We start from the raw sequence: 21,646 nt of genomic DNA, 5'->3' as shown, positions 1-21,646 counted from the left end.
ACTAGTGTAGAACATTGCATAGAAACCGTGTCTATTCCTCGTTTAGTGAGATCAAATAATAAATCTACTGCAGGATCTAGGAAAAATCTAATTGTTATTAAAACAGAAAATGTTGCTATTGGTAAACAAAAACTATTTCTAAAGCTAGGTCTTCTAAACATTAGATCACTAAGGCAGTTATTGTAAATGAAATAGTCACAGATAATAGCTTCGATGTACTTTGCCTTACTGAAACCTGGCTTAAACCAAATGATTATTTCGGTATTAATGAGTCTACTCCTCCTGGATACTGTTATAAGCATGAGCCCCGTCTGATTGGTCGTGGCGGAGGTGTTGCAACCATTTATAAAGATATTCTAAATGTTACTCAGAAAACGGGTTATACGTTTATTTCATTTGAAGTACTTGTACTAAATGTTACGCTCTTAGATGTTAGAAAAACATCCCTATTATCTCTAGCCTTGGCTACCGTATATAGACCGCCAGGGCCTTACACTGATTTCCTAAAAGAGTTTGCAGATTTTCTCTCAGACCTATTAGTCAATGTCGATAAAGCATTAATTGTTGGAGATTTTAACATACACGTAGATAATCCAAATGATGCGTTAGGAGCTGCGTTTACAGATTTATTAAATTCATTTGGGGTCAAGCAAAACGTCACCGGACCAACCCATCGTCTTAATCATACACTCAATTTAATTATATCACTTGGAACCGAGCCAACCGATATAGTTATCATTCCACAAAGTGATGATGTCACTGACCACTACATGGTAACTTGCATATTACGTACTGCTGTAATATGTCATGCGGCGCCGCGTTATCAACCAGGCAGAACAATCCTCCCATCCACCATAGATCATTTCTCAAATTGCTTATCTAATCTGTCTCAGCTGCTGCCTGAACCCAAACAAACAGATGAACTAGAAGAACTAACAAGCACTATGAGCAACATTCTCTCTAGAACATTGGATGTGGTTGCACCTATTAAATTAAAAAAGGTCAGAGAGAAAAATAAAGCACCATGGTATAACAATACTACGCATGTTTTAAAGAGAGAAACCCGTATTTTAGAGCGTAAATGGAAACAAACTAATTTAGAGGTCTTTAGAATCGCGTGGAAAGACAGTATGTCACGTTATAAAAAGGCCCTAAAAGCATCCAGGGCTGAGCACCTCCGCAAACTAATATAAAACAACCAAAACAATCCAAGGTTTTTATTTAACACCGTGGCTAGACTAACAAATAAACAGACGTCACCCGAACAAAATATCCCGTTACAGTTCAGTAGTAATGATTTCATGAACTTCTTCACTGAGAAAATAGAAAGCATCAGAACCACAATTGTAAACGTTCAATCTTCAATCGCGCCTTACAATTCAGCTTCAATTATCACCCCGCAAGAACAATTACAGTGCTTTACAACTATAGAACAAAAAGAGTTAAATAAACTTATCACTTCATCTAAAACAACAACATGTTTATTAGATCTTATACCAACTAAACTACTGAAAGAAGTGTTACCTGTAGTGGAAGAGCCTCTCCTCAATATTATTAACTCGTCTTTATCTTTAGGTCATGTTCCAAGAACATTTAAACTGGCAGTTATAAAACCTCTCATTAAGAAACCACAATTAGATCATAATAATCTAGCAAATTATAGACCCATTTCAAATCTTCCATTTATGTCTAAAATATTAGAAAAAGTGGTGTCTGCTCAACTGGGCTCTTTCTTGCAACAAAATGATATCTATGAAAAGTTTCAGTCTGGATTCAGACCGCATCATAGCACTGAAACTGCGCTCGTTAAAATCACAAATGATTTACTTTTAGCTTCTGACCAAGGCTGTATCTCAATACTAGTTTTACTTGATCTTAGTGCTGCGTTCGATACTATAGATCATACATTACTCTTAGATCGACTACAAAATTATACTGGTGTTCAAGGACAAGCACTAAGCTGGTTCAAATCATACCTATCTGACCGCTACCATTTTGTCTATTTAAATGGAGAAAAATCGATCATAACTCCAGTAAACTATGGAGTGCCGCAGGGATCTGTGTTAGGCCCTCTGTTATTTTCCATATATATGATGCCACTTGGAAATATTATAAGGAAACATGGAATTAGTTTCCATTGTTATGCTGATGACACTCAAATATATATTTCATCACGGCCGGATGAAAACGCTAAATTTTCCAAATTGACAGAGTGTGTTAAAGATATAAAAGATTGGATGACGCGTAATTTTCTTTTATTAAATCCAGACAAGACAGAGGTAATACTTATCGGTTCAAAAAACCGCCCACAAAACCTCGCACAATACAACTTTAACATCATAGGATGTCCTGTTACTTTATCCTCTACAGTAAAAGACCTGGGTGTTAAACTCGATTGCAACCTGTCTTTTGAAAATCATATTTCATATGTTACAAAAACAGCCTTTTTCCACCTTAGAAACATTGCTAAGCTACGTAATATGCTATCAGTTTCTGATGCAGAAAAGTTAGTTCATGCATTCATGACCTCGAGACTGGATTACTGTAATGCTTTATTAGCTGGTTGTCCTGCATCCTCAATAAACAAGCTACAGTTAGTCCAAAATGCCGCCGCTAGAGTTCTTACGAGATCAAGAAAATATGATCATATAACACCGATTTCATCATCACTGCATTGGTTACCTATAAAGTTCCGTATTAATTACAAGGTATTGCTACTGACTTATAAAGCCCTAAACGGCTTAGCTCCAGTCTATTTAACGGATCTTCTATCACCCTATAATCCATCGCGCTCTTTAAGATCACTAAATTCAAGGCTTTTGGTCATACCTAGGATATCCAGAACCACCAAAGGAGGGAGAGCATTTTCACATTTGGCTCCAAAACTCTGGAATAGTCTTCCTGATACTGTTCGTTGCTCAGACTCGCTCTCCCAGTTTAAAACTAGATTAAAGTCGCATCTCTTCAGCCAGGCATTCATATAATCCTACAGATCAAACTACAATCCGTCCTCTAGCTCATAAATGCCAGAGGAGAACTGGCCCCCGACTGAGCCTGGGTTCTCCCAAGGTTTTTTTTCTCCATTAGGTCACCTGATGGAGTTTTAGGACACCATTATGTCACTTGATGGAGTTTTTCGGTTCCTTGCCACTGTTGCCTTTGGCTTGCTCAGTTGGGGATATTTTGGGGATATTAATCTAATTTTATCAATCAATAAATTCCTCTTGAAACAAACTTTGTTGTATTATTTTAATTTAATACTGTGAAGCTGCTTTGATACAATCTGTATTGTGAAAAGCGCTATACAAATAAACTTGACTTGACTTGACTTGACTTTGTCCAAATAATGTTTTTGGCAGTGACATTTAGTTTCTCCCGATAGGGTCCCTTCTCTTTTTCTTTCAATTTTTTCCGTTCTTCTTCAATTTTACCTCGTTTTAGCCAAACACACCCACTATTACATGTCATAGCAATGGGCGGCGAAAAGGATCGTGCCTGCAAACATGGCGCCCACGTCCCATAATGCAACACTGCGTGAAGTACCTTCACATTCCCTATACATACTTGGAAGTTTAAGCTGTTGAGTTGTGTTATTTCTTGTAATTTTCTAGTCTTCTGTTTGTAAATGTAAAAACTTCCTTGGATTTTGATTCCAGTGAGGGTCTGATCCCAACTGCGTGACAGAATCAATGCTGTCAATTTGATACTCTATATAATTTTAATATATACTGTTTGTGTCTATTGTCATAAATATTTCCACTTTAAATTAATGAGGTTATCAATAGCCTATTTTTAACCGGTCTAAAATATTTTTTTTAAGGAGGGTTATTTGAAAAGTTGTCTATGAATTTATAGCTTTAGGTTGAAATAAGACTGCCTTGCAGTTGTGGTCGTAGTTCTGACAAATCTGAGAAGTCTCTATTTCGGTAGGTTTTTATTATCAAAATGTTGTGACACAAAAATTAACAAAAATTTGATTTAAAATAAATTTCACCCAATTTAAAAATCACTCCGCCCAAGTAGCAGTGCTTCGCCTTCTGAGAATAGACCAATACCAGAACAAATGGAGAACCAAGACAGTGAGCATAACTATGGTGAGCAAACAAGGATAACTTAACGAGGAGCACCTGAACTGATTGAATGAGACCAGTTCATGATGGAACGGAAGATGGATAGAATTAATTAACAACTAGAAAACTAACCATGAAACTCTGAACATAAAAACAGATTAAAAAAAACAAACTCAAAATGTGACAGATTCAAGAATAGACTGATTAAAAGTAAAGTATAAAAATAATCCACAAAGAAACATGATGGTTTCACACTTGTATCCTAGGGAGTTGGTCAGGTTACAAACATACACGCATCTTCCATGAGAGAGAAAGTGCTGAGTCACAGAGACGCAGCTCCATGTCATCTCTTGGGTGTTTGCACTTGTTGCTGACACAGAATGAGCTTTCATGGACAATTTCTGGTACAAAATTGCTTCGTAATTGTCACCTGTCTTCAGTCAGGTGTCAGGTATCTAAAGGCAGTTACCAGGTGAAAAATGGCATTAACTCTCAAGTGGAGTAATAGGCTATTAGGATTGTCCCATGACAATTGCCATATTATACACAGGCTCCTATAATATAGTGTTATCAGGCTTCACACACAGCATATTTGTAATGCTGTTTTCTATTGATGGATAATTAGAAGAAAAAAAAGAAGAAAAAAAACTGGTCTATAGTTGTAACTAGTGTTGTCAAAAGACCCGGTACTTCGGTACCAAGTCGGTACTAATTTTTTTTTAAACGTCACGGTACCAGGTTTTCTCAAACCCGGTACTTGATGCGCGTGCATGCCCGAAGCGCGTGCAGTTGCGTCCTCTTCATAAAAGCGCTGATGGCGATCGGCAGTGCTGCTGCTGATGTGGTGCTGATGTTTTTGCGCGTGCAGATACGTTAATTCAAATGGCGCGCGGCAAGCGCGCTCATAATAGAAGCGGCGCGCTCGCTTTTCCATGTGCGTTCATGGATGTATAGCAACGACAGACGCCACGGGAGTACAAACGCTTGTGCGAACTGCGCTCTCCATGACGACGAGGAAGTGTGACATAGGCCTATTAACTGATTTCTAGCCCTTGCATTAGCTTTACTACTAGATATATTTATGGAGATGAGAAATAAAAAGCCGTCATTAATATCAGTCCGTCAGAAAAGCAGTTCTAGTCTTATTCTTGGCTGGATAACTCTTAGCAGGTTTAAAAAGCCCCTTTAAAGTTAAATATGAATACAGTTTTGGATTAAATGAAAGTATAGTCAAGTCAAATAAAACATATTTTATCTCCTGTATAGTTTGGTAATGCTACAATAAGATACCATTCATTAACATCACTTAATGCGTTATCTAACATAACACATTGAGTGAACAATATATTTTTACAACATTAATTAATGTTTGTGAATGTTATTTAATACAAAACACTTGATTGGTCATGTTTGTTCACTTCATTCATTGTGCATTAAATAATGTTAACAGAAATAATGTTAACTTTTGATTTTAAAAATGTATTTTTAAATTAACCCCTAAAGGAGAATAATTGCGACAGTATATAACTATTGGTTTTTTTGTTAGGTCATTTTATCTAATGTTATCTAACAAATGGAATCTTATTGTAAAGTGTTTTTAATACTACAGTTTCCATCTTTGTGAGATACACTTTAATATAATTATGTAAATGTAATCTAAATTAAGCTTTGGTACCGAAATTGGTACCGAGAACCGTGGATTTTCACTGGTATCGGTACCGAATACTGAAATTTTGGTACCGTGACAACACTAGTTGTAACATTGAAATAAAACAATTATATATTATAATAAAACAATGTTTATCACTAAAATATTGTAATAAAACAACTAGCATGGTGAATGAGAATAGTGATCATTAATCACCACTATAGCTTAATGCTGTGAATGTTGTGTAGCTACCTCACATTTTCAAACATTTATTTTAGTTGCTAAATCTAATGATAGGAGAGTGTTAATCAGTTTAATCAGAACATTACTGCATAAACAATCATTTAATAATAAGTAATAAGTTTATAGTCTATATATGCAAAATGCAATAGCCTATGTGACTACAGAAATGGATGATAAAGGTGCAAAAGTAAGCGGGAGGCATTTAATAGGCATTTAATAAAAATGTTGGGGAACTAAAATATGTATTTTAAATGTAGATACATCATTTATACGTTTCTATAGTTACATTTCAGAATGTAGGCTAAATCATGCTGGTAATTGTAAAAATAATCTGTTGGATTTATATCCTATTAATTATGAAAAGGGAAAGAATAAAAGAAAGCCTATCCATTAAATTTGATCTTGTCTTTGTTATCTAACCTACAAGCAGGCACGGATTAACGCACGGGCCTACTGGGCACTTGCCCAGGGCACTGGGCCAGCAGGGGGCCCTGTCAAATTTACTGTGTCTATTCTTTTCAAATAATTATTTTAATTTTAATTTTATTTTCAGTAAAATTGTGTTAAATATTGAGGAATAATGTGATTTTTTTTTTTTTTTTTTTGCAGTTGCAAAGTATTAACTAGTAAATAAATCAAATAAATAATTTTAATGTGTTGCTGCGCTGTTGAGAGGGACATCTAGAGGCGAGTGAAAAGCATTGCGTAATATAAAAGTCGCGTAGAAGACGGTTACTCAAAAACCAAAACAAAAATGAGTTTAAAACCTATGGGCTTATTTTTTTAACGAAATGTCAATCTTCATCTTTATAACAGAAGATAAAATACAATACAACAATCATCAAGATACAGTAAATCTTCAAATGTGTAACGGATTGTCACCTTAAAAAGTGTCTTTTGTGGTGGAACAAGCAATGCTATATAGCATCTTAATTTAATCTTTGTTTTATTATTTTAGTTCATTAACTAATTGTTAACTCAACTAATTTAACGTAAAGACCTGGGGTGCCTTTCCCGAAAGCATCGTTGGCCAACTATGGTCGCAAGTTCATCGCAATGTCCATTGAACTCTATTGGCAACGAGGGAACTTGCGACCATAGTTGGCTAACGATGCTTTCGGGAAACGCACCCCAGGATACTAGAATTAGCCTACTAATTAAATAAATGTCAACTAGCCTAAATGCATTGATTAGAATTGCCATTGACTAAAGATTTTTCTAGTCGACTAGTAGGCTAGTCATTCATTTAAGCAATTAGTCGACTAATCTCACGTTAAAATTAATTTCATGCATAAATCTTGCCGCAAAGCACCGGCAAAAGCAGGCTAATGATAATATGTAAAAAAAAAAAAAAAAAAAACTAGCCATTTTTATTGTTTAATAATAAAAAATATATATTTCTAAATCAGTGTCGGCTGCAAACATATCTATATCTCCGCTGAAAAGTGAATGCGCCTTTAGAGAGAAATGCACCTTTCATATCATATCAGCCTAATCAGCCGGTATTTGCTTTCGATTAGAATTTTTTCGTTTAAAAGTGGACATTTCAAGCTTTATATAGAAATATTCATCATGTCTGTGAGGCTATACACTGTGTTTCAGTTCTTTTTTGAGACGCGCTCCAGTTCACGCCACGGAGACCATGAAAGCGCCCCCTGTTTGTTTTATTTTATTTTACAAAAGCACAACGTTTCTTGTTATTATGAGTTTACAAAAATAAAAGTAGCTACTTGCGACTGATGCATTATTCTTTTCTGTATATGACTAGGAAAGATTGAGTATTTCAAGTTGTTTCCACTGTTTATAGGAAAATGCAAGTGTTCGCGCCGACGCCTGCCATGCAGTGCGCGCTGCACACTCCGCACAAACACTTTGGATATGCATTTATCTAGATTAAAGTTAGAGCGAGCTGCCATGCCAGACGGATAAGTCCTTTTCATGTTTAACAAATCAAATCATGCATTTTCTAGCTACCGCGAGTAAGCGCTGCACCAGTTTGAAAAAGGTAAAAGCACAACGAGCGTAACGAGAGAGGGGCCCCACTAAGGGGGATGCAGAGATGTTGCTGCGTCTTTATATTAACATTTCTGATTGTTTAAATGATCAGCCCTCGGGGGCCCCCTTAAAATGCCTGGCTTGCCTGCCCTATTGCGGCGCCTGTGCATACAGGCGCAACACTGTTATCCAAAAAATTGGTGAAAAAAATTGGTGAAGACATCCGTGTCTTTGAGACATCCGTGCCCAGGGCACATCATCACCATAATCCGTCCCTGCCTACAAGTAAGACAGCGGATTGTCAAGTCACTATGTTACTCAGCTCCAGTTACTGGTGTCATCTCCAGTGACGCATCATGTTGTGATCGTATATAAGACAAATGCTCACCTTCATTTCACTCACAGCTTCAGGAAGATACGAAGAGGTTCTTGCTTCAACAGTGATTGAACGGAACTTTGATCTCGACGGAATTTATTTAAATCTAATTAAATTTTTGCACCAACTTTGTCATTATAAACCGCAGAAATGGAGACTTCTCAGATTCGTCAGAACTACGACCGCGACTGCGAGGCTTTGATCAACAAGATGATCAATTTGGAGCTTTACGCTTCCTACACTTACACTTCAATGGCAAGTATCTCTTGTTGGTTTTGTCACTTTACTAAATCGTTATAAGGAACGTTGTCTCTATTGGTTTTTCTTTTCCATTCTTGACTAAATGTGTCTATCTAACGTTAAAAACAGCGTTATAGAAATCTTAAAACTACAAGATAACTGTTTAAATATGTAGGCCTATAGCCTATTTATTAATAAAATAACCGAATAAATAGTTCAAATGCCATAAGCAGACATTGGGCATCAGTCTAATAGGAACATCCACGGCTGTTTTGTTAGGAGTGACTGCTGAGCTGATCATCAGTAGCCTATAGCCTATTACTCTTATTCTGTGATGATCAGTTAGTTTGACTTTGATTGGATGTCGTTGGCTGGAGAGATTTTACATTTTTATAGGCCTACACTGTAACAAATAAAATCTTGAAAAAATGGTCAAAATGACTGTCAGCAATGGCTGCCATACAAAAACCATACAATGAATTTAAAATATCCTATAATTTAAATAAAGTGCCAAATACTTTTACAGAAACTTTTTAACAGAAACAAGTTATTTCACATATATTTCCTGAATTTTTACTATTCAGAATCAGTTTAACATCAGTGTTTCTCTGCTCATCCTGGACTGAAGCACTGGCTCCGCTCTTCAGCACAATGGTGACCCACAAAACAGACCATAAAGAAACACTTTAAATCCCATCAGAACATTAAACACTAACAGATCTCTCGATATCTCAGCATCTTCACTTATTACAATCCAGACTTTATTTCGTTCATACTAACGTTCTTATTGAGAATTATCAGAGGTTTAGAAGTTGATGTTTTATTGAAAATAATAAAGTTTGATGCCGCCATGATGGAGATCAATCTTTGCTTTTTCAATCTTCAATCTTCAGTTTTTAACATTAGTTTTTCTCCATCGTCAAATTTCTGTTGAAGTTTTTTGCACTTTATTTAAATTAGCATATTTTACTTTAATTTTATGGTTTTTGTTTGGCAGTTGTAGCTGCCAGTTATTTGACCATTTTTTAAAGATTTTATTAACAATTTGACAATTTTTTAAAGATTTTTTTTTACAATTTGACCATTTTTTAAAGATTTTTTTACAATTAAGGTATTTTATCGTGTTAATTCAGTAAATACCTGTGAAATAACAGTGTTTTTCAGTTGATTTAATTTAGGATGTTTTACTTTAATGTTACGGGTTGTTTTTTTTGGGGGGGGGGGCTGCCAGTCATTCGACCGTTTTATCATTTAACTGTTTTGTTACTGTTTAATTACAGATTATATTTGTAATTTTACATACATTTTTATGTAATTTAAGGAAACACTAAGTAAATTTTCTGTATAAAAAAATGTGAATTAGGCTACTGCAATTTGTCATTAATGTCACAATACCTAAAATAACAGCTGCATTTTTAATTTACAGATTTTATCTGTAATTTTACAGAGTTTTAAGTCCAATTTAAAATGAAAGAAATTGAACGTCAAAAAAATCACAGTTATTTTCTGTAAAATTAGATTTTTTTTTACAGTGTATGTTTATGACTAAAGTATTTGATGAAAGGCCATTCCTTAAGTTGTTCTTTGTTCCCTTGTTCCTTAACATATAGTTATATCTATTCCTATTTGATTTTGTTTAGGCTTTCTACTTCAAACGGGATGATGTGGCTCTTGCTGGTTTTGCCAAGTTCTTCAAGGAGAACAGTGAGGAGGAGCGCGAGCATGCCGAGAAATTAATGGAGTTCCAGAACAAGAGGGGCGGAAAAATTGTCCTTCAGGACATCAAGGTGCTTTGAATGAAGCCTTTTGACTTTGAACATTATATCAAAACTGACTCTAGAGCTCTTGTTATGGAATGACCTTATGCCTTGTAACTTGCTCACTGATCTGTGTATCTACCTTTCCAGAAACCAGAGCGTGATATGTGGGGCAATGGACTGATCGCTATGCAGTGCGCTCTTCAGCTGGAGAAGAACGTCAATCAGGCTCTGCTGGATCTACATAAGGCCGCCTCTGAGAAGAGAGACCCTCATGTGAGTGACCCTCATTTGTTGAAATTTAGCCTTGGGACTCTAAATTTGCCTCTATATCAGCCACGGCCGTGCCCCATCAAAATATTCACTCAAAACATAGACTTCTATACAAAATTAATCAATAATATACTGTAAATTTGTTCAGCATTCTGCAGCAAATCTTTTGGGAATTTTCGAGACTATTTTAAGTCGTGAAGTGAGCAGGATATATCAAATTTTAGCGCATATGGCTTCGGCAGGCATGTATTGATACTAAGAGGGGCAGCGGGTGCCTGAGCCAGCTCTACAGCACCCCACAATTCTCCAATGTAAATCTCTGGTGAAAAATGGAACTACAGCGCACTCTAATTGAGAGCCATTGAGGCAGATTTCAGACTGCCCCGCTTATTTTCACTTTAGCTTACGTAAACCTCGCTCCAGACCTAGATGATATCAATCCCGCTTCAGCTATCTGTATATTAGTCTGCATCAGGTCAGTAACTAGCTGACATGTCTTTTCTTCATTTGTGGAGTAGCTTATCTAATTAATAAAAGTATAAACAGTGTTGGGGAAAGTTACATTTAAAAGTAATGCGTTACATTAAAGCGTTACTCCCCCAAAAAGTAACTAATTGCACTACTTAGTTACTTTTTATGGAAAGTGTTACGCTACTTTTGCGTTACTTTTTCTCACCTGGGCTGGGCTTGTTTGTTTGTTTGTTTCTTAATAAAAAACAAACAAACAAAAGTTGTATTTTTGGCAAATGTAAAGGGCCTTTCAAAGTGAAATGAAGACTCAGGCTGAAGGAAATGTAAGTTCACGCCTGTACAATAGAGGGCGCAGCTCAAACAAACCTTCAGCTGTGCTACTTGAAAGTTTAATGCTTACTTTAGCAATACAAAAATGAAACACAAAGATGATGTTTGTCTAAAGTCATTTTTGCTTATTGGTATGGTTGAATTTAATTATTTAAGGCAATAAAGACATTGGTTAATAAAGTGAGATTAAATACATAAAGTATTTTTGTGTTATTTAACAAATTTAATTATTGCAGGTTTGCGTAATATTTTGAGTTTGCATTTCACTGTTTTTATTCATTTTGAGGAATACTGAATCTGATTTGTGTAAGTGAGATGAGTAAATTCCTGCTCACATTTATTCTAGAATTACAATAACCATCCAGATTTCTCTCAACATGGGGACAGGACAGGTGTCAGTCAAAAAATGGAAAAACAAAGTAACTTGCGTTACTTATTTGAAAAAGTATCTCAGATATTTTGTTGTAAATTTAAAAGTAATGTGTTTCTTAGCTCGTTACTTGAAAAAGTAATCTGATTACGTAATTTGTTACATGTACTGTGTTACCCCAACACTGAGTATAAATCCTAGTTTAAACGTGCTCTTGTAAATAATTTTTATATAATTAATATATTGTGTTTGTTTTGTGTTTGTTTTATGTTTGTTCTGAGAATAGACATGAGGTTCTTTCCTCACCAGAATTCCTCTACAACTTGTCATATTCTAAAACAACATTGAGGCAATAAATAATACATTAAGGCAATTCTATGGCATTCTATGCGTTTGTTGTGTGTACTAAAGTCTGTCAATCATCATAGAGCGCCACCCTCAGGCTGAATAACACAAGGACATCAGGCCTCTTCCAAAAATGTGTCTGCATGTGTTCAGTGGTCGTCATATAAAGCTCACAAAATGTTTAACAGTAACACAAACTAGCGCCAAGACCCAGAATCTGCCATACCTAAATTTACAGTCAGGAAAAGCTGCTCCATATGCATGCCTTTTACAACAGTTTCACATCTTTTCACTGAAGTTTGCATCTTGAATTTATTTCTTATTTTCTGATGTCTTGTCCAACAGCTGTGTGACTTCCTGGAGACTCACTACCTGAATGAGCAGGTGGAGGCCATCAAGAAGATTGGTGACCACATCACCAACCTTTCCAAGATGGATGCCGGCAACAACAGGATGGCGGAGTACCTGTTTGACAAGCAAACCCTGAGCAGCTAAATGCAGCTCTCAGATCATACATAAATGAATAATTACTATTCTCTTAAATATGTTCTTATCAAACAGCTCTTGTGCAAATTGTTTAAGTGTGAGAGGTTGAAAGGTTAACATCAAGTAAAGGTTCCAGTTGCTATTATAAAATGATGCAGCGTAAAATGATTAAACGGTCATCTTGTGATTGACATCAAGCAAGGCTCATGTTGAATGTGCACTGACTGACGTAGTGAATTTAAATAAACATTTTGAGCTGAATAACCTTGTCTTTTTTATTTAAAATTGTGGGATGCATTTAGTGGGGTGTATTTATATTACAGTATATTGGACAGTAGGCCTATTATTCAGCCTGCAAAGAAGAGAATGAAGATCTAATAAAAGTGGTAACTATTTGATAGTGTATTTGATTAATGTACAAAAATTGTTATAACAGAGACACCAAACCTCACAAAACAGAAGATAAAGTGAAAAAAACAGACACTAGAGCTTGAGTTTTCATCCTCAAAGGATGAAGATGCCATTATGACAGAACTGTATTAGTATGTAATCAAATCAAATGTACACTAAAATCTAAAAATTATAGCCTACACAATATACACAAAATATTAACTTTAACATGGAACATTTTCGTGGTCTGCTAAATTAATAAACGTAAATATTCACATGAATTAAATTTCCACCGTACAAAATTGTAGCATTTCATTTTACCACATGAGGGTGGTGTTTCCTCCATGTAGGCTATAATCGCACATTGACCATAAACCCTGAAGGACCGAGGCCCTTTGTGGTACAACAGATCTTTATTCAATATATCTCAATAATCATCATCTGTGGGAGACGCCTTGTTCTAATTTCAAAACCAATTCATTTCACAACTTCCTATCCCAAATCAATCTATCTAGTCTATTAGCAGCGGTGAGCCACCGAGCATAATCCGATTCAGAGGGGTCACTGAACGAAAATTGTATTGGAAATTAGAATCGGATAAACAGCATACAGGAGATTATATGGGATAGCCTAATAGCAAACTTATAAATGACATACGAGATGGATGAAATAAGATTGTCACATGAGAAAACCCAGGCCACATAACTGCGAACAGAAGGGAGAGCACGATTAATCCAAGTGAAAGAGGGTTTGGCGCTTCAAATGCGCTTTGAGGAGAGAGAGAGAAAGAGGGACAGATGACAGAGAGGATGATAAGTGTAAGTTAGAGCAGTGTGTGAGTGGGCTAGTGCGTCTCTCTACCCAACACGCAGGTTCTATATAGGCTAGAGTTGGATCAGTAGGAGATCATCAGGTAAGTTTGATTATTTATCAGCTCTTCACGCGCTTGCTATTCGTGTAAATATTAGGCTACTATCCAATTGACATGTCAAGCTATGTCATTTAAAAGGTTTTTTTTTTGTTTGTTTGTTTTTTTACTTTGTAGCCTAGTTATTTTATGGTTAGGCCTATTATAGATTTAACCTAATATAGCCTAGTTTGCGCAGTTTTATAACATAAATTAAAATAGTAGGCTACATGGTTGTGGCTATTTAAAAAATATGCCACCAGTTGAAATTAACAGCACAAGTGCTGTGAAAATATTGTCACCAGTTAAATTCGAGACTATTATGGGCTGCAACCCAGTCCACACACAAAGCTAAATTAAAAGGACCATTTCAAATGTAATACCGCACGTACAGTGACGTTAACAAACAACACGCAACTTGTTATTAGTTTTGACTTTTTTCTTCATATTTTGTATGACAGTGAGCATATTTGTTCCCTCTAAGATCTGGTGATATGAGTGTCTCAAGATGATTTTGTTTCTCGACTAAATTAATGCTTAGCCTATCTGTGTACGTAGATTATTTTCAGTCTTAGACAACTCTGTGTGCTCCGCATGATTTTTTTCCAGCGAAACAGGGTGTCTGGATGAGATTTAGGTAATCCGAAAATACAGCAGTTCTGCCCGCTACTGGACAAAGTAGGCCTACAGATGAAGAAGAAGAAGGAAAAAAAAGGGGGGGATGGGGGCAAGGCCATATGACGCCGTCTGATGGTCTGTGACGCACAGAGCGACAGGCCTTCTTTAGCCAGATTAGGGCAGTCCTGTCTGTAAATGACAGAAATTATGGTTTCTGAACTCTCAGATTAACCACTTTCAATGTATCTTCTCTCTTCGGAAAAGAGAAGAAAAAAGAAGAAATCACTGAGTTGTTTTAACGCTTTATGTTATGCGATAAATTCATTCAAAAACAAATGTTGAAAAACAATGTTTTAGAAGTGTCTTTTAAAAATACTTTATTTTAATTTTTCTTGTAGCGAAAGTGAGTGACTTTTTGCAGATGTCACTACTAAATATGAAAACAGTGCGACTGCTTTATGAATCAAGTAGACTTGTGTCCTAGCTAACATTTCACTACTAAGTAAATAAAAAAATAATGTTAATAGGCCTACCAATTTTAATAAAAGTAAAATAAAAAATATGGCTGAATATATATATATATATATATATATATATATATTCTCTAATATTAATATTATCTATGTATAAATATCCTCTTGAGTGGCTAAGGCACTGGTAGGCTATATTAAAAAAAAAGTTATGTATGTTTATATATATATATATATATATATATATATATATATATATATATATATATATATATATATATATATATAATTCAACTGTATGCTTCTTAGCAGCAAACTTATTGAAGTATATACTATATATTTCAATAGGTTTGTTGCTAAGAAGCATCATTGCTACAGTAGGCTATATAATATAAATATATGTAAGTAACACAAGTTCACTTAATTTAAATTCTTTTTTTAATGGACAAAAAATCTATTTAAATAAAATCTAACCAGCACATATAAAAACTCTTGAAATATCTTTTTTTTTTCGCAGTCATTTGTTCTTTTTTTTAACCATTTTATTGGTTTGTTATACATCGTGTGTATGCAAAATATATATATTTTTAAATGGGTCGCTGTTAATCATCATGAACCAGCGAGGTCAAGTAAGGCATGTATCTGTAAACTGAAGCAGGCTTTGGGGCGATCTCTAGAGAAATACAAAAATGTCATCCTTTTAACTATGACCAAAAAAGGCTTTATGTCCATCGTATTTCATCGCTGTGGTCAGTCCATGTGGCTGACTGGGAAACAAGCTACAGGAAGAGAATCATCACAAAGTCCTGCCCTCATTAATCCAATGGTGACCTTACTGCTCGACACATTTTTATGTAGTCTTTTATATGTTGTTCTGGTGACAAGATGTTGTTGGTTGTGTAGGCTCAAGTGTGAAAGTGAGGAGGCAAGGGGAGGGCCCTGTTCCTAATTTACTTAAACCTGAGGATTTTTGGATTAGCTTTGGCAATTAATCTCGTTATACATCTGCTGAGAGTGACTAGGTCAGATCAGCTGAGCAGGGCAGGTGGAGACATATCCATTGTGTGTTAATGTGTGTGAACAATGCTTTTGAGCACATTATAGTGTTTGAACACATATGGGCAGCATTATGCGTGCATGGTAGTGTTTTGGCATGTCACAGTCAGAAGGATTAATAACGGACATGCGGAGCCCTATAGCATTAGAGTTTACTCCATCAAAAGTCACGCCAGGCACAAAGAGGACAGAGGAGGGGAGGGAAAGAGAGAGATAGTGTGGGCTTGACAGAAGGAGGGGTGGTGGATGGGATGGAAAGGAGCACATAATAAAAAAGAGGGACATTAAATAAATACTTTAGACTAGAGGACACAAGACCGGTCTAGGGGATATGTGTGATTTGGGGCATTTAGTTCATGTAGGTTATTTCAGGACAGTAACAGTCTGTTTTATGCCTCTAGCTGATCAGCCATGCGATTGGTCAGTATGCAGCATCGTGGGCGGAGGGCAGCAGAATCAGAGGAGGAGCCTAATCCTGCTCCACCCCCTCCGCCCCCTCCCTCGCACCACTCCCACAACTTCATGAATATGAAGAACAAGTTCTTCAATGAGCTTGGCCATCTACCTAGTAAGTAATAATTTTATATCAAGATATATGCCACACTTAATCTTATCTCAGCTGGCCACCAACAACATAAGACGTAGATATTTGGTTGAATATCTACATTGTGTGACCAAAATTCAATGTCAGAACAACGTCTAATGCCAACTTCAATGTGACGTAGAATACTGACGATTGCTGACATTGATATTTTGTTGCTTTTAAGTAGTGGAATCGCCTCATGCCAACATGGTATTGATGTCAAAAGCCAACATTTAATCGTGACGTAACCCAAACCCAACGTCTGTTAAACACCAAAATGTTAACTTTAACATAATGTTGAATTACATCACTATCATATGGTGATATTTCATTGTATTAAAGGGGTCATCGGATGCAAAATTCACTTTTATATGTTGTTTGCATATAAATGTGTCTTTGCAGTGTGTGGACACAACCACCATACAATGAAAAAAATCCATTCACTCTTTTTTAATCCTCAAAAAGTCTAAACGCTCTCAATAATCAAGCCGTTTGGATTTTCTGAGCAATATGATGTCATATTGCTCATGCTCCACCCACGACCACTGACGGACTGTCCCGTATTAACATATTTCCGCCCTCAGCCATTTGTATACTGTCCGCCAAGGCAGCACTTTACGTGTCTTGTGTCGAGAGGGGTGGGGTGAGCAGTTGCTCATTATCATTTAAAGAGACATGCACCGAAACGGGTCACTGTGAACAGAGCTGTTTTTGAGGAGGTAAAAAGGGTGTTGTTTTACACAACCATTGAGGAATTTAAACCAAAGTATGTTACAAACTTTACATGAAGACCCTAAAGAATCATACCAACTTGTGGAAAATAGGCGTCCGATGACCCCTTTAAATAAGCAAAATATAACATCTGTCCAATGTTGGCTTTTGACATCAAACTGATTATCATATTCCACCAAAATTTAACATCTCTCATATGTCTTTCTGATGTTAAATTGATGTCCGGTCCAGTTTCATCATATTATCATTACAAACATACATCCCCATTAAACTGTGTGTGATAAATTAATTCCTACATTTTTTTTTTTCATTTCGATGTAAATTCTACATGTTTTCATCTATTCCATAAACAGACCATAAGATCAAAAGTAAGTTCCAATTTTTCAAAGCCTTTTTCTGTCAGCCCTCCCTCCATCCCTCCCTCCCTCCATCATCCATCTATTCATTTTGCAGAAATTATATTTTTTTGTTTTTTTGCATTGGTCCATTTATTGATGTAACAGATAATAAATTATGATTATTTTTTTTACTTTAACTTTTTTTGTTTATTTCTCTACTGCACAGTGCCCATGTGGGCTATTGGTGCCATAGTTGTGGTCGTGCTAGCCTTGGTGGGCTGCTTTGCTTTCTGCATCTATAAGAAGTGCTTGGGAGGGAAGAAGAAAACAAAGAAAGTCAGAGAGAGAAAGGGAGGACGAAGAAGGGTGAAAAAGGAGGGAGATGACGAAGCAGGCGAGGTGAGAGAGCTTGGAAGCTCAAAGCAGAAAATGGAACTCTGTCGGATCTTGTTTCTGTCAAATTATTCATTTTAATTTAATATTTTATTTAATAACATTTATACTACCCATAGGGGGAACAACCTAAAGAAGGAGAGGGCGAGGGAGAGAAAGAAAGTTATGGCAAGTTGGAATACACTCTGGATTACAACTTCACTGACAATCAGGTTGGTTGAGAATGGATGTTCATAATATGCATGCTAGTTATGCGATGAAATTATTCATTTTTTATACAAATCAGCAAAAATGTTGTTTTAAAGAATGTGTGACCAGCTTCTTGATTTTGAACACCTGACCCACAACCTTTTCTTCAACAATCTTCAGCTCATTGTCGGTATCTTGCAAGCACAAGACCTTCCTGCCATGGATATTGGTGGAACGTCTGACCCCTATGTCAAAGTTTATATGCTACCAGACAAGAAGAAAAAGTTTGAAACAAAGGTCCAGCGCAAGAACCTGTGTCCTGTTTTCAATGAGACATTCATATTTAAGGTATTGCAGTTATGTCCTTACAAGCATGCATTTTTGGGGGATATGCCAAAAGGCAATTTGTCATACACTTTATCTGTTATGCTTGATTTTGTTGTAGAATAAGTAACTATTCTAATAGTATGTTTTATTTCTGTTTCCAGATCCCCTTCAATGATCTAGCGGGACAGACTCTGGTCTTGCAGGTGTTTGACTTTGACCGCTTTGGTAAACATGACGTAATTGGAGAGATCAAAATCGCCATGAACAGTATTGACCTGGGCCAGCCCATACACGAATGGAAAGACCTAGTTGGAGGAGAGAAAGAGGAAGTAAGGCTTTCCTTCAGACTTTTTACACATATTCTGTTCTTTGATGATTTTTAGCTAAACACACTCCTCTTCCTTCTCAACAGGAAGAAAAGCTTGGAGACATCTGTATCTCCCTGCGCTATGTGCCCACCTCCGGTAAACTGACCGTCTGTATCATGGAAGCCAAGAACCTGAAGAAGATGGATGTGGGTGGTTTATCAGGTGACTGTGGAAGCATTATTATGTTCAAATTAGATTACATTCTGTGTTGTACTTGATATTCAAATGAAATTATTCTCTACACATCAAATGTGACTTTATTTCAATATAATTAGATTTCTATACTTTTAAATATATCTGTGGAAATTCTGTGCATTTCTGTCTTCATCCATGTACAATGGCATCCTCTCTTTCTCACTTTTTTCTTCCCCTTTCTCTTTTAGATCCTTTTGTGAAAGTGGTTTTGCAACACAATGGAAAGCGCATCAAGAAGAAGAAGACGACAGTTAAGCAGAACACACTGAACCCTTACTTCAATGAAAGTTTCAGCTTTGAAATCCCCTTCGCTCAGATTCAGGTAAATATATCTGTTTGAAACATGACAATACTTGCATCTCTAATACATTTACAGATTTACAATACAATGCAACCTTTTTACTATGAATACACTACGCTTATAACGCTAATGTCACTAGTAAATTCATCTGTGTCTACAATATAATGGGTCACACTTTATATTAGGTGTCTTTAACTACTATGTACTAACATCAAAACATAATATTTGTTAGGTACAATGTACTTCTTGTGTTCATGTCGTATTGTAAAACACTTTTGCTGCTATCGAGGTGGGATACGGGTAAGGTTAGAGACAGGTTTGGTGGTATGGGTAGATTTACTGTAAGGGTGGGTTAAGGTGTAAGGGAAGGGTTAACAGTGTAATTACAAATGTAATTACATCAATTAATTACAGCTGTAATTACATACATGTATTTTTATTTTTATTTTTAAATCAATAAGAGCATTGTATCAAATTATTAATTTAAATGTTAGTAAATAGTAGTGAAAGACACTTAATATAAAGTGGGACCAAAGAACAAAGTGGATTAAATGCGTATTGACCATATTTCTCTGCTCCTCTGTGTCCCTGCAGAAGATCCAGGTGCTGATCACTGTCTATGACTATGATAAACTGGGAAGCAATGATGCGATTGGGAAGTGCTGGATTGGGTTTGGTGCTAGTGGGGTGGGTCTGCGACACTGGTCAGACATGTTGGCCAATCCCAGACGACCTGTGGCCCAGTGGCACACCCTTCAGCCTGAAGAAGAAGTAGACGCTGCCCTTAAAGCACCTATGCGCTAAATATCTTACTTATCCACCCCTCAAATAAAAGTTTCGGCTAAACATTATTTAAATCTCACACGTCCTGTCACTGAGAAGCTTCTGTCTGTTGCGTTATTAACGTCATTATTTCCTGTACCCCTTCATTACTGTGAAACAAAGGAGGATTAACTTTTATAAATGTTATTATGTATTTTCTGTTCATCTGGATTGTTTCTTATGTAAATGTGTGTGTATGTGGATGATAACTGTGTGTTTTGTTTGAAAGTGTTGTATGTGTCTATAACTGTATGAGAACTGTCCTGATTTGCCTCGTCTTTTCTGTGAACCAAGTTGACAATAAAAACAGCAACTGGATATATTATAACAGATTTTAAGATGTCTTTTCATTTTATATACAAACAGACACAAACAATTCTCAGGAGCAAAACCTAGTAATTAATCGATGATAAATATTTCACCATAATCTACTAGAAAAGGCTTTTTGTCTGTTAACGTGTCTACCAATAGCAACTGTCTGGTTGGGTTCAGCAGTATTTATAGAGTTGTCCGGTTGTAGGTGGAAGCCTGGATTAATCTTGTGCTGTTTTCGGCTGTGTTCCAAGTGCAGTACTGGACTAAGCCATACATGTGAGCAGGGAATTAGAGCCAGAGAAGGGCGGGTGAGTGGAGAGGATGAAGGAGACCAGAAAGGACACACAGGCAAAGTCATTGAGAGAGAAAGAGAGAGACTGGAGACGGTTGAACAGATAAAGAGGCTGCATTTTAAATACAAAGTTAACTGGTTAAATATGAATTGGTAAAAGAATACAAAACAGACAGATTAACATGAACACACAAGATGTTAAGGAAAAGGCAGTACATTGCAAACTTAGCCAAAATGATAGCAAGTGCACATGACTGAGATAGCTTATCCAACCAAATCAGAATATATTCACAAAATAGTCTATATCTTTACAATATTGCCATACGTTTTGGCTTTAGAACAGTAATTTGCCAGATACCTGAAAAATCTCCAAATCAACAGTGCTAATCTACATTAGCATGATATCTGTGTGAGGAAGTGAATCTGCGATTGTCACGCTACAACGCTGCTGTTTTTAGACTAGCTTAGACTGAATGATTTTTAAATCGGCTTCCCAAAGGCTCTTGTGTATACGTTATGTTCACACAGCAACAATGTTTACAGCCACAATGGCCAAACGTTTTGGCAGTTGTTGTGGTCTCTTAGCAAAAAATTATTATACTTAAAAATATACTTGAACTTAATATAGGCTACTTAATAAAATTCACTTTAAGTACACTTTATGTATTAAGTATACTAATATCAATGTACTAGAAGTATACTTGTAAGTGTAGTGTTTAGATACTACTTGGGACTAAATAGGCCCA

General features: G+C 36.2%; 2 protein-coding genes across 2 annotated transcripts; both read left to right on the top strand.

Annotated features, from left to right (window-relative positions):
- Window positions 1-8,353: 8,353 nt before the first annotated feature.
- On the top strand, window positions 8,354-12,868 carry LOC309506398 (ferritin, middle subunit-like). Its single transcript, XM_082180309.1, has 4 exons — window positions 8,354-8,587; window positions 10,213-10,359; window positions 10,480-10,605; window positions 12,464-12,868. Exons 1-4 carry the CDS (start codon window positions 8,483-8,485, stop codon window positions 12,611-12,613), a joined length of 528 nt encoding a protein of 175 aa, XP_082036435.1. The 5' UTR covers window positions 8,354-8,482; the 3' UTR covers window positions 12,614-12,868.
- Window positions 12,869-13,777: 909 nt separating this feature from the next.
- On the top strand, window positions 13,778-20,606 carry syt5a (synaptotagmin Va). The gene is made up of 9 exons (XM_082145425.1): window positions 13,778-13,907; window positions 16,447-16,613; window positions 17,925-18,097; window positions 18,211-18,303; window positions 18,461-18,628; window positions 18,769-18,936; window positions 19,020-19,137; window positions 19,359-19,492; window positions 20,066-20,606. Exons 2-9 carry the CDS (start codon window positions 16,457-16,459, stop codon window positions 20,273-20,275), a joined length of 1,221 nt encoding a protein of 406 aa, XP_082001551.1. The 5' UTR covers window positions 13,778-13,907; window positions 16,447-16,456; the 3' UTR covers window positions 20,276-20,606.
- The last annotated feature ends 1,040 nt before the right edge of the window (window positions 20,607-21,646 follow it).

This window comes from Leuciscus leuciscus (genome assembly GCF_965113295.1).
Source record: "Leuciscus leuciscus genome assembly, chromosome: 1".
NCBI lineage: Eukaryota > Metazoa > Chordata > Actinopteri > Cypriniformes > Leuciscidae > Leuciscus > Leuciscus leuciscus.
The sequence above is the reverse complement of the archived record's forward strand: the minus strand, read 5'-3'. Positions and strand labels throughout refer to the sequence as shown.